Raw genomic sequence first — 15,882 nt, 5'->3', positions numbered from 1 at the left:
GCTTTTGTTCTTGATCCCTGACCTGATTCTGGCACATGCTTTAAACGTACATTTCCACCCAAATTAAACAACTTTTTCGAAATGCATGCATATTTATAGAGATTAAGCGACTAGTAGGAATAGACTGATATAAGATATGTTACTCACGGTAAATTTGCGCTGATGCAACCAAAGCGCTCAAAATTATGCAAAGTGTGTTGTGCTGCTCCATGGTATAATTTAAATAATGTAAAATAGACATGACATGCATGCGTTTCCGATGTTGTAACTGGAAGCTCTTCAGTCGTCCCACGAACGAGACAAAAATAATTAGCTTTTAGCTACTTTTCGGTAGTCGACTAGTCCGTGCCATTGTTGGCATGCTTGCGTTCTTTACGATAAACACATATAGCTATCAGAATTTACGCCATGTAATTAATTGGAAGCAAAAACATTCCACCCCAGATGGGACTCGAACCCACAATCCCTGGCTTAGGAGGCCAGTGCCTTATCCATTAGGCCACTGGGGCTTGATATCTGTAAGGGAGGAGCCTATCCTTTTTAAAATGTTAAGTTGTGGGGGAAAGGTATTTCACTTCTTTCAGTGGTATTTTCTGTACGCATTACAGCAGATTATTTGTATGAATATATACCTTGTTCAGAGGAAGTCTAGCATGTCAAAACATACGTGGAAATAAATACCGTAACTACGTATTGCCTTTTGCAAGCAATGAACCGCTAACAAGTGACGTCACGTTTCAAGGGCGATTCCATTGTTTCAGAAGGGGAATGGGCACATGTCTTTCCAGTTTGTAGCTTTTGCATGAGTTTTTAAACCCTAATTTAAAAAAACACAAACATTTATATTTCAAATACAACTAATACGTAAAGAGGTTTCATACGTTTTAAGGTACGCACACGATGGCACTCCCACGCATGCGCACTAACACGAATGGGTTACTATCATGGTTACCAAGAAAACCAAACAGAACCATTTACAACTCCTCTCCCATTGAAAACAAAACAGCCGCTACGGAGGTAAATATAAATTCACATTTCAGCGACATAGCAACTATAAATAGCTTTTGTTCCTAGCTAGAATATTAATGATTGGGGCCATTCGTTAACGTTAGGATTAGTTAATTGTACTGACCTAACAACAGCTACGGTAGTTAGATTAGACGATTCTAATAATATTACGCCTTTGTTTTATTCAGTCTCTAAGGAAATCAGTGACGATGATGCCGCTCTTCGGTAACACGTTCAGTACGAAGAAGACACCTCCTCGCAAGTCTGCCTCTCTGTCCAACCTTCACACTGTGAGTCAGACTGCACGTTGGTTTCTAGACTACAACATACATGATTAGACTACTAATTAATTTCTGGATTTCCAGTTTAATTCTTGCAGAATTCGGATAAACGTTCATTCTGGTTGTGTGAAATCAGAATCAATATGTTTATCACGCAACAAGGCAACATACAGATTTGCTATTGGTATGTCATTGGCATAAGGCTTTTCCTTTTATGATGATGGCACAATATTTGAGGAGACAGGCCCCTTTTCCACCAAAATAACTATATGGTTCCAGAAATGGTTCAGTTCTACATTACTGTGGAGCAGGAGGCCCCCGGTTCGATTCCAGGCCTGGCCAGCAATGTGGTAAATATTATCAGTGGAACTGTCCATTTCACAGTGGGAATTAAATCTACAGTGCCAGATACAGTTACAGCTTCCCATTTCTTTTCTTTTTAATGATGATTTTTCGCTTGCTCTGAACTGGTTCAAGTCAATATGCCGACGGTCCATTGGTCCGATCGACAACCTACCTCAAACCCTCACCCTAACCCTAACCTCCCCCGGGGCAGACACCTAAACCTAACCACCCACCCTCTCCCGACCCCCACACACCTCGGACCAATGCTCCTTCGGAGCAATGGTCCGTCGGTGTAAAAGTGGCCAGAGGCTCAAATTTGACTTTGTAACATTGTTTATGTTTGTTTTTTCAGCATGGAGTTGATGTTTTGTTTTGTTATCCTAATATATCTCTTATTGTTTGCTACAAGTTGGACCGCTCAACGAGGGAAATAGAATTGGGCCTTGAGTATGGACCCCCTGTAATGAATGTTGGGGGACAGAGTTTGAAGTTTGAAGAGGGACATTGGACATCAGGTAAATACATTGACCCGTCAAGGGTTTGAATACAAATCAGTGCAATGGTTACTTCACCAAGCTGTTGAAGACAAGTCAACGTATCTCTCTTCTATTCTCCCATTTTCTGTGATGCTATTGCAATGCCTACACTAATGGCTCACCATCTACAATTTAGGCATTTAGCAGACGCTCTTAATCCAGAGCGATTTACAATAAGCAAGAACAAAAAAGCATGGCAATACATCACATACATAAAAAGTAGTTATCATGAAACATGCGAAAGCTAAGAACGTAACAGTGGAATATCTATATAATGAAAACTATACAACTATGCATACTATACTATACATATATACTATGAAGTGACTACCGGTACATAAAATGCAATTCTAGTGCTGTCTACTTAACATGCTATAAGTCTGTATGAAATGCTATCTAAATCTACATAAAGTTCTTTCTGTATGATGATTAAACAGATTGAATTTGTACTGCAGACAGAGTAATAGGTAAAGTAATTGTTTTTGGACTAATATAGCATTAATATAGCATTCTGTCTGTTTCTTAACCTATGTTGTACTCAGAGTCTGGTGATAATGTGTCTGGTAAGGATGTACAGAGGCTGAAAAAAAGGAATCTACAGCTGGAAGAGGAGAACAATCTTCTGAAACTCAAAATCGAAATGTTATTGGACATGGTGAGCATTTAACCACTTTTAAGATAATTAAAACACACTTTTTGCAAAGGCCCAATCAATTCTCTAGTAGTCCAAACTCTGTTAATGAGTTGGGATATATTATTCTCATAATTTTCATAGATCTGCATTATGACTGCAGTGCACTTTTTAGTGCACTCTTTAGTGTATTTCATCATTAGAAATGGCATTGTGTTCTAATCAAGATCTGCCAGGATTTACAACATTTATAACAAGAGATAGGCCATCAAAAAGTGATTACCGTACTAAAAGTTCATAGTTTCAACCTCTGCAAACAGCTATGTCATTAAATTGCCATGCATTCCGCCAAGGTGTCCTTCAGAAAGACCAACAGTTACAAATCCCTCTGAATAAGAGCATCAGCTAGGCCTAAATAGTAAATAGATAACATAATTAGGACTTAACATAAGATGTCTCTTGTGTCTTGTAGTCACCATCTCTTGTCTTTTTCTTTTCTCCTTACATTGTTAATGTAACACTTTTCTCTTTTTCACAGCTTTCAGAGACTACAGCAGAGTGCCATCTGATGGAAAGGGAGCTGGAGGAGATGAAGAATCACAGGAAAAAATGACAATTGTGATCTTGCTGCCTCCAATGTTTTGCTGTATGTCACGACTCACAAGGCCTTAATGCGACGAGAGAATACAGGCCATTCGATATTCTTTTCTCTCATCAACAAGACACATGTAAGGAAGGACTACTCAAATAGGTGCTGTGCTGCCTGTGATAGTGTCAAGCGGCGTGAGTAAATACAGTCATGCCTCTGTCAAATTGATAAGGGATGCTATTGCTAACAGATGCGTGTTACAGGGACCAGTTTTCTATGTACTGTATGGTTCTTAAATGATGCCTCCACAGATTTGAAATATCAAACAGATTTTGTATTTTTTTTAAGGGACATATGTAGACCTGTTATTGAATACCATTTACTTATGTACTGTATGTCTTGAAAGGAAATTGCATAAAAATGCAAGTTTGTAGAATGTTGCAGGAAGCTATTACAGGATTATCATTTTTGTTTTACTGTTGAAACCATATTATTTGTCAATAATCCATGGGGGATTTGTACTTCCTACTTTGCACCGAGGAGAACACTTGGGCTCATTACAGTTAAATCTCTTATAGTATAGGTGGGGTTATGTAAAGGCTATTGTATGTACTTTACAAAAGATTTGTTGAGGATTTTACTCACAATTAAGCATGTATACGTGCCATTCCGTTACACTCGCTATTTTGAAGTATTACTATTTTTTTTAGTTATTGACAAAAGTTATTACAAATTGAAATAATTTTGCCATTAAAATGACCCAGAATCAATTAAAAAGAAATTGTCACAGGTTTAAAGAAGTGGGTGAAATTAGTTTTTGTGCAAGCTAAATCGTTGATTGGCTAAACAGATGCAACATATCTTGCTCAGTTTCTTTACCGAGTGTAACCAGAGGTGGGTAGAGTAGCCAAAAACTGTAAAAGCTATTGTTACTTAAAAATACTGACTTGACTAGAATTACAGTAAAAATAGTCAACCAAATTACCTGAGTAAGAGTCAAAGTAACTAGTGATGGCCTAACCCGAACCATCGGCCTCAATGATTGGCTGAGCTTTGCGTCAGGTTTGTACCAATTCACTAATATGAGTGGCAGTGTGTGAGAAAATGTGAGGCAAGCCTGAGACAATAACATGTACGACTTCATCAGGTAAACGGGTGGGCATGTATTCCTGACTAGTCCATTTAGACCTGGAAGTTTTTCAGAAAACTTAGGTCACGATTTAGATGGCCTGTTGGCATACACTATACTGTAAATCACAGTATTGAGATTAATGCAATGTACTGTACAGTAGGAAAGGGGTGGGGAAAATTGGTCAACCCCTTTAAATTGGACTTGTGTCCTTAGCTTTATTTCCCACAGATACAGAAACTGTGAAAACCCACTAGGCTGAATGTGAACAGCCTTAGATGTTTTCTGGAACTTTGATGTTTTCACAAGACTATTTTGGCACTCCAAGAAAGAACGTTTGGCTAACATCATCCATATTGAATCAGCGGTGAAGAGGTAAAACAACTTATGAGTTCTATTTCTAAAATGCAACATAAGCCTTGAAAAAGTGATGTTCATTTCTAAAGGTTTAATGATGATTTAGATACCGGTAAGTCCATCACTTGAAACATTACTATAAGAGCAGTTAATCATTTAATTGAAATATACCAAAACAAGCTTAAAAGTTATTACTATTGTGTCATGCCTGGCATTTGAACTCCGGTCATCACCATTATCTCTATACCACTCAAGAGGTAATCCCCACTTATGCTTTTTGTACTTCAGGCAGTATACTGCTTGACTGTCAACCAATAGGCTATGTGTCAATTTTCATTATTGGAACTTATTTTATTCATAAATTCCAGATAAGTTCAATTACTGAGAGAGAAGAATTAATGATAGACAATACTATTTTTTCATTTGCACTGAATCATGCATTGTTGCAAGACCTGAGAATATAACTGGTTTGTTGTACAATATAAATAATAGTTACATGTTTCTTACTGCAAAATGTTAGTTACAACAATCTATAGTAGGCCTACATAACCCTTTCAGCTTGATCAAAGAATAAGTATCCAGGTGTGACCCAATTAGTCAAGAGATTAGGGCACATACCAATTCCCTGATTAGTAATTTCACTGGTTTGATTCATGGCTGACCAGACTGATTTTGCTGAATGTCATTCCTTCGCTGTATCTACTGTCTCTCTTCTCTCCTCTGTTGCTCTCAATTGAATTATTATTGAATTAAAAATGCCCCCAAAATAATGACTAGTTGCCAAGATAATAAAAATGTGCAACATACAGTATGCAAAACTATGCATGCATATGCATACATTAAATGTAACTCTTCTGTGTGGTACATTCATATTGAACCCAGTACTCAGGGTATAGGCTAAGTAAACAATCGGATTAGGGTAAAAGGACACGTGGAAGAACTAAACTCAGACAAAAGTAAGTAAGCCTGATATAAATTACAAAAATCACACTCATGTGAAGTGAGCGGCGCTCTTATCATCATACATCATATCATTCCGGCCAAACACAATTGGCGTCCTCACTTTTCTGTCCTCAATTTAAATCCTCAAATACAATCCGGCTAATCACTTGTGGCATCCTCACTTTATATCCTAAATACGTACATTGCTCAGCCAATCAAATCGTCACTATGGGTACACACACAAAACAGGGCATAGGAGGGGCTCTTCAAAAACATGTTTTTCAGACTGAGATTAATTCAAATCTCTGACAAATTCTGCCTGATTAGCTACAATCCTGGCACATTGTAAGATAGCAGTGTCACACTGAACATTTTGATTTAGTAAAGCCAACTTTAATGTGAACATTAATCTTAAACTGCCTGTGATATAATATTATACAGTATGTTTTATCCATTTTATACCTGCTACTACATGGATACGGATACACTGTAGAGTCGACTGATTAACTACTGTACACAAGTGAATACCGGTACTTTCTTGTTCATTTTCTGTTTCAAGTCTCACTATTTAAAATGTATTCTGTGTAGGAACCACTTTCTGTTTCGGCATGGGTGTCATCAGTACGCCTCAGATGAGCAGGGCTCCTCTACCTCCCGATGGAGGCTGGGGTTGGGTGGTGCTGTTCAGCTGCTTCATCGTCACAGGCTTCTCCTACGCCTTCCCCAAGGCCGTCAGTGTCTACTTCAAAGAGCTGATGAAGGACTTTGGGGTGGGATACAGCGACACAGCATGGATCTCCTCCATCATGCTAGCCATGCTCTATGGCTCAGGTGAGAGGTCCACATGAAAGGAATAAATCCTTGGTAGGTTTGCTGCTGGTCAAAGATCTCAAGATTCATGTCTGCAAGACTTTGGGCTCTCTTTCTCTCTCTCTCTCTCTCTCTCTCTCTCTCTCTCTCTCTCTCTCTCTCTCTCTCTCCACATTCAGGCCCTGTGTCTAGTATCATGGTCAACAAGTTTGGCTGCCGGCCAGTGATGTTGGTTGGGGGACTGCTTGCTTCAGCAGGGATGGTGGGCGCATCTTTCACCACTAACATAATAGAGCTTTACCTCACCGCTGGTGTTCTTACAGGTAACTGGCACTGGTAAATGTGTCCTCTTCATAGTAAGTAAGAACTAAATAATTGAGAAAATCTATCCTTATACAAAACAATTGCAAATTAAAATGCTATTTCAGTAATAGGCCTACAGTAGGAAATAAATATGTCATTGTATAAAGTCATGATTCTTTGTTCTACAATCAAAGGTCCACCTTTACCATTTCTTAAAATTTCAGAACATTCAGCAAACAATGCCATATGATTTTACCAATTAGTTCTTGTTTTTCTTTTCTCTAATTCTCCATTGACAGGTCTAGGTCTGGCATTGAACTTCCAGCCGTCCCTCATTATGCTGGGAAGCTACTTTGACAAGCGTCGACCCATAGCTAACGGCCTGTCTGCAGCTGGGAGCCCTGTCTTCCTATCCATATTGTCTCCTCTCGGCCAGCTCCTGGTGGACAAGTATGGGTGGAGGGGGGGATTCCTCATCATGGGGGGGCTGCTGCTTAACTGCTGCGTCTGCGGGGCTGTCATGAGGCCTCTGGAGACTAGGGTGAGGAGGAGAGAGAATGAGATGGAGATGGAAGATGTGAATGCACAAGAGCTGAAAGAAATGCTACCGTCACAGACAAAATTGTCAGAGCAGGAGAAAGACAGGATGAAAGTAGCAACTCAGAAAAAGAAGAAACTTTTGGATTTCAGCGTGCTTCGGAACAGAGGGCTGGTTATCTACATTATTGCAAAATTCATTGTGGTGTTAGGATTATTTGTGCCCACTATCCTGTTGGTGAACTTTGCCAAGGACCAGGGAGTGCCTGACCGCGAGGCCGCCTTCCTGCTCTCTATCATTGGTTTCATTGACATTTTTGCCCGGCCAACCTGTGGACTTGTGGCCAGCCTCAAGTGGATGAGACCCAAAATCGTGTACTTTTTCAGCCTAGCTCTGCTTTTTAATGGTTTAACTGATGTATGCTCTGCACAGGTCACGGCCTACAAAGACTTGGTTATCTTCTGTGTGTTCTTTGGCCTGTCTTATGGGATGGTGGGGTCCTTGCAGTTTGAGGTGCTGATGGGAATTGTAGGCAGAGATGGTTTTCCCAGTGCACTGGGTTTGGTGCTGCTCGTCGAGGCTATAGGAGTGCTCATCGGACCCCCTTCAGCAGGTGAGTGATGGGTGAAGTAGCCTCGGTACCCAGGCTTGAAGATTAGGTGAAGTGACATACCGGTAGATCTATCTATGGCATTTCAGTTATGGAATGTTTGAGGCATAGGACATATACATTAAGTGTATTCTAAAAATCCTGGCAAAAATAAATAGATTTTAAGTTATTAATTTCAGCAATCCTCCCCCCTCCCCACTTGTGCATTAACTCATTCTTCTTCACAGGACGTCTAGTGGATGCGTTCAAGAACTATGAGCTGATTTTCTACATGGCTGGGGCAGAGCTGATTACTTCTGGACTTGTTCTTGCCATTTGTTCCTTCTGCTGCCTCAGGAACAGTAAAACCACCAAGGACACATGCTCACAGGAGGAGGAAAATATAGGCAGACCATGCAGAGACTTAAATGACAACCAAAATGACCGCAAAAACAACGAATAGAAGAATAGACATTGTCAACTCATTAATAGATCGTGTTCACAGAATCTCTGCAAGAAGCTGATTTCAGGAATGGCTACATTTATAAATATATTTGCATGTTATTTAACCTCACCTGAATGTTGATATTCTCATTTATTACAATATCTAGATGTCTTTTTTTGATCTTTTAGTAAAGTACACGTTTTTACATTGTTAGTTTTGTTTTTATTTGTGGTTGTTTGGGGGTTAATGTTAAATAAACACTGGGCATTTAAACTAATTTCAGCAATTTGTGAGTTTACCAAAGTATAGATTTAATTCTGGTCCAAGGGCTGCTTCTACTATTCCCAGATAAATGGTCCATGAAGCTGTCTGTCAAGTACTCGGTTCAGTCAGTGATTGGTGGAATATCCAGAGGCACCGCCTTTCACTCAGGAAGCAGCGAGCGAGCGACGTGCCGGGGCCGGCCTGTAACTATTTTTCTCCAGTAGAGACAACGAAAGAGCACTTAGCTGGTTGCTTGTCATCAAACTGTTCAGCAACTTTTAGGCACCCGTTTTATAGAATTAATATATCAGTATGCCACGTGGTGGTAAGTGACTTAACCTGATAACGTTTGTTGTGAAGTATTAATGTTTTCTAACTACTAGCGTACTGAAGGAATGCCTTGACTTGCTTTGTTGCTAAGCTAATAGCTGCTAGCGAGCAAATTAAACCTGCTTCGTGTTAAATGTCAGCAAGCGAAGGAAAGACAAATGTGTCGTTTTCCAGCGACCAGAAACTAAATACATTTAACTTCAGTTAATTTATGAATTCATTAAAATCGTGGCCGTTTGCTGGCAGTTAGGTGAAATTTGACAGCTGGTTCGATTGCACCATTCTGCCGGGTAGCACCATGTGCAACACAGGGCCGTTTAACTGTTCTGGTGGACATTTGTCAGACATTTAAATTTACAACATCATAATACTGGGTCTGTTATCACAAGCTTACAAAACACGATTATATGTATTGTAATGAACGCATCATAGATACGCATGGAAGCCTTTGTCAGTTAGCAGAATCGAGCTGTACCGCAGTGGACGTCATGTGTGACTCATCTTGTGTGCGACTCATCTCTTCATATTTTTGGGGATGCAGGAAAGAAAGGCCACAAGGGCCGAGGAAAGCAGTTCAGCAACCCAGAGGAGATTGATAGACAGATGAGAAAGCAGAGAGAGCTGGTGAGTACTACATTAGTATTGGAAAAAGGCTCTAAGCGAGTTTTGAACTGGGATTAAGGTTTTAATTAAAGTGTTTGTTTTCCAGGAGGCGAATGGTGGTGAGGAGAAGGAGAGTGAAGAGTCCAACTCTGACAGCAGCAGTGATGAGGAGTGTGAGGTGAGGATTTTGTGATGTGCGGTTGTACACTGTCTTTGACGATTGTTTGAGTCTTCAAAGATGCAGTTGGACTTATCCACATGTCCTCTTGGTCTTTATCTTCCACCAGTAAAATTATTAGCATTGCTTGAAGCCCTTTCTAGCCTAACATTTGTGAAAAGAGAACATGCACATCCTTCATAGACTATACCGTACTATTTCCTCCACCCCCAGCTAGGCTCTTATCCATGTTTAAACGAATATAGTTGCAGTACGTCCAGAATTCAGCAGCAAGAGTCACCCATTTCAGACCCTGGGAACAAATCAACATCCTGGAGATCTCCTTGTCAAAAAAACATATTTCAAATTTTCAGTCCAAGATTCCTTCTACCAAGTTCTGTTCTATTTGCAACAGAGCCTTCATGATGTTGGTCCTAAACTAAACTCTGTGCATATCAAACATGCAGTGTTTGGTGCACTGTTAAAATATGTCCCATTTGTGAACTCGGAATGAAAGTTCTCCATTCAAAGCAAGAAAAAATATTCACCACTTGTTTGGTACATGACCAAACCAAACACCCTGTACGCATTGGTATATGTGCTCCATTATCACACTAATGTTTACTTGCGTGGCCATGCACACTTTGCACAGGGCCATTAATTTACCAGCAACTTGGAATCATCTCTTATGTCATTTGTATTATCTTATTAGCTCTATTATGTAACCCTAAACCTTTTTAGTGAATAAAGTTATTTTGTTCAATCTGTATAATGAATGGCATTTTATAGCGCTTTTCCAAGTGCTCAAAGCGCTTTACAATGGTTCATTCATACATTGAGTAATACAATGTAATTATAGTGGTTGTATTTGGTCGAGGTGATGATGTTTCCTTGCTCCAAAGTAGCTAGCTAACATAACAGACAAACTCACAAGACACAGCCGCATTTGACCTGGGGCTGGCATTGTTTTATGTCCCTGTTGGTTTTCTGTAAATGAATGTCTTCTTACTGTTTCCTTTGCCACATAGAATAAGAAGAAAAGTGGCGTGGAGGGACTAATAGAAATTGAGAATCCCAATCGTGTGTCAACAAAGAGTAAGAAGGTGGCGGAGTTGGACTTGAATGCACCGAAAGAGCTGTCACGCAGAGAGAGGTGAGCCATCACTCAAGTACACATCTTTTCTTTTTATCATTAATATTTTCAACTTCAGGAGCTGGCAATCTGCTTTGTTTTTTCTTTTTACTGTGAATGTGCGAATGCGTAGGATGCTGTCGGTGTGCTGTGATCTGTCACCATGTGCTCTGTCCTCTCCATCCCCTGCAAACTTCTCTCTGAGTCTCTTTGTGTTTGTCCTTTGACCTGTCTGTTCTGTCATACGTTTCCTTCCTTTGGTGTCAAATGTTTCTTGTGTGACGGCTGTATGTTGAAGCATAGGATGTTGAATAACTCTTTTGTCCTCCTATCTCATCCCCTCTCTCCCTCCTTCCACCCTCCCTTCCCTTTAAGAGAGGAGATAGAGAAACAGAAGGCGAAAGAGCGCTACATGAAGCTCCACCTCGAGGGGAAGACGGAGCAGGCCAGGGCTGACCTGGCCAGACTGGCCATTATCAAGAAAGAGAGAGAGGATGCAGCCAAAAAGAGGGACAACCTCAAGAAAGGTGAGAAGTCGTGCACACGGCCACACAAGATCATTTTCATAGCGTTCAGTGAGGGAGTTTACACAAGTACTGTACTTGTGTAAATATGAACATTCCTCCCTGAGCATGTAATTTAACTGAAAACCTGAACAGCAGGGAGTTTGACTGGCCCAGTGCACCTGTGAAATTCTAATGCAGACCCATCATGCTTATGGTGGGATCAGGTAGGACAGAAATCTCCTGTGGAGCAGAAGGGCAAAAGCCTACCGTTAAAATACACAGATTCACATTTCCCTTTTTCCCTTTTCTTTCTTTCTTTTTTCTTTTTCAGATAAAGAGGTTGATGAAACCAAAGCAAAGCGCTAGTCATCTTTAACTGGAGTATTTGACTTGTGCAACAGTCTTAGGGATGGAGAGAAGAATAAGAAGAGAGGGAGACCTGGTGGAGAGGGGAGGGGACCAATACAAAGGGGTACAGCTCAGGGGTGCAGCGCTTGGGGTGGGAGGCACCTGTCTCTCGTTGTTTATATGAGATGGGGTGTTGGGGTGGGTGGCATTGGGGGGCAGGAAAAAGGTGGCGGAGCAGAGGGAGGGGAAATGGAACACTCGAATGCCTTGTTTCAGTTTCGTTGGGTTTGGAACTTTGAGAGGTGACAGTCACATGTGGTCCGACTGCTCTGCTACCTCTTCAGTCTGTGCCTCCCAACAGGGGTGTAATTGTAAAGCTGCTGCTTTTTTCACTCTGTCTTTTGATCTATACATTTTAAAACGATGATTACTCAATGATTGGACAGGTATTGCAGTGATGAGGTATGAGGAAGTGTCAGGTGCGATATCTTTCTTTCCATCTAGTCGGCATTTTATAGAAAATACAAAGCGGTGAAAGATGGAGAAAGGAACACTTATGGTAAACTATATACAATAATTCTCTATACTAAATTTCATATTCTGCCTTACAAAGGTTAATAGCAGTAGCTGTATAAGTAGCAGAACGATAAACCATGGTCATGGGCAGTGAGGCTTAGTACTTACTGCTTTTTTCCTTTGTAATTCAGTATTCTGTTCTTGGTAGCTTTCAGGGTGGAAGATAATTTGCTGCACTACAGGAAGCTATCTCCCAGAGAGACATGTTGTGTGAAGCAAGTCTTGTATGACAAAATGGTTATTGTTTCCCCCCTCGGAATGCAGCCTTAGCTTTCCCTACCAGCTGTGTCTTCTTTCCAAATCAGGCATCGTCTGAGGTCTTTGACTTGAAAGTCACAAGGTAGTGAGTGCAAGTGATCCTACTTATAACATCAACGTTTCAGTAAGCATTATTCTGTCAAACATTGGTAAATACAAATTTTATTTTTATGAAGCTGTGTGGAAAATGTTGGTAGCATTTGCCCTTAGCTTCCATTAATTATTTGATCGTAAACGAGATAAATATTAAAAGTGCAGTTACCTAGTAGAAGATTGGGTAACGATATGAAAATGAATGTATGCTGTCTCTTACATGTAACTAAAGTATTTTTGAAGAAAGCATCTAACTAGTCCATGTCGTGACATTGGTTCAGTGTGATCCTACATTAAGTTGGTTGAAAGACCGTCCTAATATGGTGAGACTTTGTATTAGAAATGTGTCAAAATAAGACAAAATATATTAACTACATATGTAAATTGACATGGCTGGCAGCATACAGACAGCTTGAATAAAACAAATTTCAAATACTTTTTGCTCTGGGTCCTCTTAAAGCAGACTGCAAATTAAAAGCCAAGATTAGTAACATGCTAAGTTTTTTTTTCCTTTTTCCGTTTTTTTATGTATGCGTTTATCATTACATTTATTTTACATAGATATTAATGCAGTGACGCAACGCCATACCGATACCATGCATCCCACTGCGGCTGTTTTTATGGGGTTGCTTGTGTCTCATCAGGAAGGGACCATGTCATTTGTTGCCTTTTTGAAAGTTTACACAAGACCAGTTCACTGTCTTCTCCAGGAGATATTGCTATGACAATGTGTTATGAAGCAGCAGTTCTCAAGTGACTGCACTGGGATACAAATCTGTTATTTTTTGACAGTCATGTCATGGATGCAATACTTCAGAGCACAAATGCCTCCACTTTCAGAACATTAGGTGACATTTTCTTTTTTTTTGTTTGAGGACTATGGAGTTTATAAAAAAGCCTTGAAAAGTGAAGCAATATCATCCTCACTCCAAAGTATCTGAAAGAACCCCCATAAGATAATTTCAACCTTTATTGATCACCGGAGGGAAATTAATTTAATGCTCTTGGAAAGCTTACAGTGAGAGTATAGCCACAGTGTTTTAAAAGAGTGTAAAAAGGACTTCAGGACTGGAAGGATTATGTTTTGTTTGTTGCATCTTGTATTTGAATTCTTTTGTTACATAGAAATAAATACATTCATAAATAACCTCTTGCTCTTAATTGTATTTTCATTGTTGAATTGTTCCAACATTAGATTAATGAGTGACTAAAGCCCACCACACACCGGCTCCGTCCGCCGCGTCGCCTGGCGCGCCAATAGAACACGGTTCTATTTTCCAGGCAACGCGTCGTGCCGCAGACGGTCGCAGACGTTGTGTGTTGGGCTTAACAAGCCAATGAACTATATGTGCTTTCTCATTGCAAGTGCCTATCAATGATGAATACTACATTGCTGTGATGTACAGTATATGCTATGTAGCCTTGGGTAGCTAGCCTTCATCTGCCTTTGCAATGCATATTGCATATTGTTGCAACAAGTTGCATGACCATTGCAGGTCAGTGCAGTTTTTGTATTCTGTTGAAAGTGGTTGTGGTTGCAACGAGATACGAGTTATGTTGCAAATCATTGGTGTGGACTCTGCTTTACTCTACTGGAAATGGAAAATCATTGAGTGTTTATTTTTGTTCTCTTTGACTATCAATTAATTATGCATAGTTATGTGCATTTATTCTTTGCCAGTTCCCACCAGGCTGCAGCATTTGACAAGGCATCAAGAGTTTGGGAGGTTAGAAGTACAGAGCGTACACCTTTATGTCTTGTTGCATTGCCAGTCACCATTATGTTATAGTCCGGCAGCCGCAGCCTATTTTTGTTTAAAGTGGGGAATTTGGTATATAGTCTTTATTTTATTGGCCTAAATTGTCTATATACATTCATGAATCCACTTGCTGACCGGCTGTCAGTATTGGGCAATTTTTTTAATATTGGTTTCTTGTGACCCTACCATTAACATCCTATGGCAGGCAAAACATGACGTCTATGGCTGTTTTTAGCCCAAGGAGTGTATTTGATTTCCCAATTTCCCACCCGTCCACCTCGGCTGCCGGACTATTAAGCCAGTTGTCGCCAAATGGTCTGCCTTGACTGAGACAAGTCCAGGTCTGCCTTGGGATTGTTTTTGACAACCACACAGTATTTCGGGTCTCGCGAACTTCGGGTGACCCAGCTGGGGTGATCAAGTCCTGACTTAAAGGGACACTTTTTGCAAAAAAATATATGTTAATGACGTTTAGAAGCTTTAGATCACTGGTCTCACTACCTTCCATAATTATTTGGTGCACTGCTCCTCCTTGTGGATAGGGGGGAGAGCTGTCTTACTGAGACATGTAGTCCAGGAAGGAAGTGAGCCCATCAGAGACAATAGGCTCACTGCTACAATCTAAAATATCTAAAACCACATATTACACACATAAAGACCCCCAGGAAAGTGTTCTAAAGCTTCTAAACGTCATTAACATATATTTTTTGCAAAAAGGGTGAAGTGTCCCTTTAAGTCCCAGTAGCTACCCTCAATCACCATATTGATAATAACCTAAAATATAACTTTCAACTTGGCATCACTATCACTTTTTGTCCTGTAGTTGTTACATTAAGTTAAGCATTATTTACAATCTACTCTGAAAATCTAAAAAATCAAAAAAAAAAAGATGAATAAAGGAATGTGAATTAAAGCAGGAAGATGCAACACAAAAGCCTGTCTTTGAAATTTGTTCTAACTTGACAGTTTGAGCTGAAGTTCTAAAGAGAAGGCTTCTCACACTAAATCCCATTAGCCCGTAGCCTAGCTAATCCAATTTAACTTTCAATAGTTTCCTCTTTTTGAATTTTCACATCCTTGTTCTTTTGCTTTTAGTATTTTAATGTTTTTTGATTATTGTATTGTTTTTTGATATTTCCAGGTGAGAATAAGACAAGGAAAGACAATTTCATTAAAATAATTAGCCTGGCCTAGTCCATTCACAACAAAGTGTTGAGAGTAGTGAAGGAGAAATGGCTGTGATGAAATACTGTGGTGTGTTGGTTTACATTTATTGTGACTACCAAAGTACCTCTCTTCCCTTATAGCTCACAATGCATCTACTTCCTCATTCACTGGTTTGTGTGAGAGGC

The 15,882-nt window shown here is 40.0% G+C and overlaps 3 protein-coding genes across 3 annotated transcripts; all 3 read left to right on the top strand.

Moving 5' to 3' along the window:
• The first annotated feature begins 857 nt into the window (after positions 1–857).
• On the top strand, positions 858–4,511 carry cby1 (chibby 1, beta catenin antagonist). Its single transcript, XM_080788576.1, has 5 exons — positions 858–1,017; positions 1,197–1,298; positions 2,044–2,149; positions 2,713–2,825; positions 3,340–4,511. Exons 1-5 carry the CDS (start codon positions 901–903, stop codon positions 3,412–3,414), a joined length of 513 nt encoding a protein of 170 aa, XP_080644702.1. The 5' UTR covers positions 858–900; the 3' UTR covers positions 3,415–4,511.
• Positions 4,512–6,426: 1,915 nt separating this feature from the next.
• On the top strand, positions 6,427–8,521 carry slc16a8 (solute carrier family 16 member 8; the record flags this gene model as incomplete). Its single annotated transcript, XM_080790021.1, has 5 exons — positions 6,427–6,649; positions 6,808–6,951; positions 7,231–7,472; positions 7,548–8,082; positions 8,307–8,521. The coding sequence occupies 5 exons, from the start codon at positions 6,427–6,429 to the stop codon at positions 8,519–8,521; spliced, it is 1,359 nt and encodes a 452-aa protein (XP_080646147.1).
• Positions 8,522–8,944: 423 nt separating this feature from the next.
• On the top strand, positions 8,945–12,897 carry pdap1a (pdgfa associated protein 1a). The gene is made up of 6 exons (XM_080788749.1): positions 8,945–9,092; positions 9,639–9,721; positions 9,807–9,878; positions 10,886–11,010; positions 11,365–11,516; positions 11,827–12,897. The coding sequence occupies exons 1-6, from the start codon at positions 9,080–9,082 to the stop codon at positions 11,859–11,861; spliced, it is 480 nt and encodes a 159-aa protein (XP_080644875.1). The 5' UTR covers positions 8,945–9,079; the 3' UTR covers positions 11,862–12,897.
• The last annotated feature ends 2,985 nt before the right edge of the window (positions 12,898–15,882 follow it).

The sequence above is a fragment of the Protomyctophum bolini genome (genome assembly GCF_963924005.1).
Source record: "Protomyctophum bolini genome assembly, chromosome: 18".
NCBI lineage: Eukaryota > Metazoa > Chordata > Actinopteri > Myctophiformes > Myctophidae > Protomyctophum > Protomyctophum bolini.
Note: the sequence above shows the minus strand (reverse complement) of the source record. Positions and strands in the feature narration are given on the sequence as shown.

Excerpts from the sequence above, each read along its gene's own strand:
- cby1 (XM_080788576.1), top strand. The coding sequence starts at position 901 with ATGGCACTCCCACGCATGCGCACTAACACGAATGGGTTACTATCATGG. Across the intron at positions 1,018-1,196 it reads ACAAAACAGCCGCTACGGAG|TCTCTAAGGAAATCAGTGAC; the intron begins GTAAATATAAAT and ends TGTTTTATTCAG. Across the intron at positions 2,150-2,712 it reads AGAGGGACATTGGACATCAG|AGTCTGGTGATAATGTGTCT; the intron begins GTAAATACATTG and ends TGTTGTACTCAG.
- pdap1a (XM_080788749.1), top strand. Across the intron at positions 9,722-9,806 it reads TGAGAAAGCAGAGAGAGCTG|GAGGCGAATGGTGGTGAGGA; the intron begins GTGAGTACTACA and ends TTTGTTTTCCAG. Across the intron at positions 11,011-11,364 it reads GAGCTGTCACGCAGAGAGAG|AGAGGAGATAGAGAAACAGA; the intron begins GTGAGCCATCAC and ends CTTCCCTTTAAG.